Source organism: Corvus brachyrhynchos, unplaced genomic scaffold (genome assembly GCF_000691975.1).
Source record: "Corvus brachyrhynchos isolate BGI_N302 unplaced genomic scaffold, ASM69197v1 scaffold245, whole genome shotgun sequence".
In the NCBI taxonomy this organism is placed as follows: Eukaryota; Metazoa; Chordata; class Aves; order Passeriformes; family Corvidae; genus Corvus; species Corvus brachyrhynchos.
In genome coordinates, this window is record NW_008238988.1 from 6,151,067 (window position 1) to 6,151,983 (window position 917).

At 58.0% G+C, this 917-nt stretch overlaps 1 protein-coding gene across 1 annotated transcript in view; it reads left to right on the forward strand.

Moving 5' to 3' along the window:
* RPS29 (ribosomal protein S29) overlaps window positions 1-377 on the forward strand; it is a 21,935-nt gene extending 21,558 nt beyond the window's left edge. The window contains exons 3-4 of the mRNA XM_017738810.1: window positions 73-172; window positions 253-377. Of these exons, the coding sequence (XP_017594299.1) occupies window positions 73-172; window positions 253-261 (109 nt within the window). The 3' untranslated portion in view covers window positions 262-377. The remainder of the gene's footprint in view (window positions 1-72; window positions 173-252) is intronic.
* The last annotated feature ends 540 nt before the right edge of the window (window positions 378-917 follow it).

Here is a 917-nt window from a genome sequence, read left to right on the forward strand (position 1 = left end):
ACATTCCCAACCCCTTCCCCGGCGCCATCACCCGCCCTCCCTCACCCGCCTCTCTCTCTGTTCCCCTCACAGCCGCGTGTGCTCCAACCGCCACGGCCTCATCCGCAAGTACGGGCTCAACATGTGCCGGCAGTGCTTCCGCCAGTACGCAAAGGACATCGGGTTCATCAAGGTGAGCCCCGCGGCAGCGGGAAGGGGCTCGGCGGTGCCGGTTCCCGCTGACTCCTCTCGTCTCTCTCGCTCTTCTTGCAGCTGGACTGAGCGCCGGGAGGATGAGGCGACAGCCAGGAGCTCCCGAGGCGTCCCAGGGCTTTCCTGATACATCTGCAGCGTCTTGGCTTAGCCTTATTTAATAAATGGTCTCCTAACCCAGCTGATCCGAGCGTGTTTTCCTTCTGTGGAGGTTGTAGCGGCTTGTGGGGGTTCTTCTCGCTACAGTGCTGCCCAGGAGTGTGGGGGGCTGCCCTGCTGTGCTCGGCTTTCCAACCTCCCACTGTCCCGGGCTGCTCCAAGCCCTGTCCAGCCTGGCGTGGAACACTTCCAGGGATGGGGCAGCCACAGTTTCTCTAAAGGGAGCGAGTTAAAGACACACTTGAGTGTGCCAGAGGTCTGGAATTAAGGTTCCCAAGTCCTTTAAAGGGGATTATAGTTGTCTGGGTGTTCTTCTGCTATTCAGTGCCATTGCTCTGCTCACACGTGGATTGCCAGATGCTGATCCCTCCTGGCTGAGTGCTCTGCAGATCCTGTGGGAATCTCCAGGAGCCTTTGTTTTGCCCCCATGGTTATTAAATCAATGAGCAGGGAATGGGAGCAAACCCAGGTGTGCCCATAGCAAAGCTGGAGGGCTGTGGGATTATCATGGAATTCCAGGATGATTTGGGTTGGAAGGGACCTTGGAGTCCATCCCGTTCCATGGG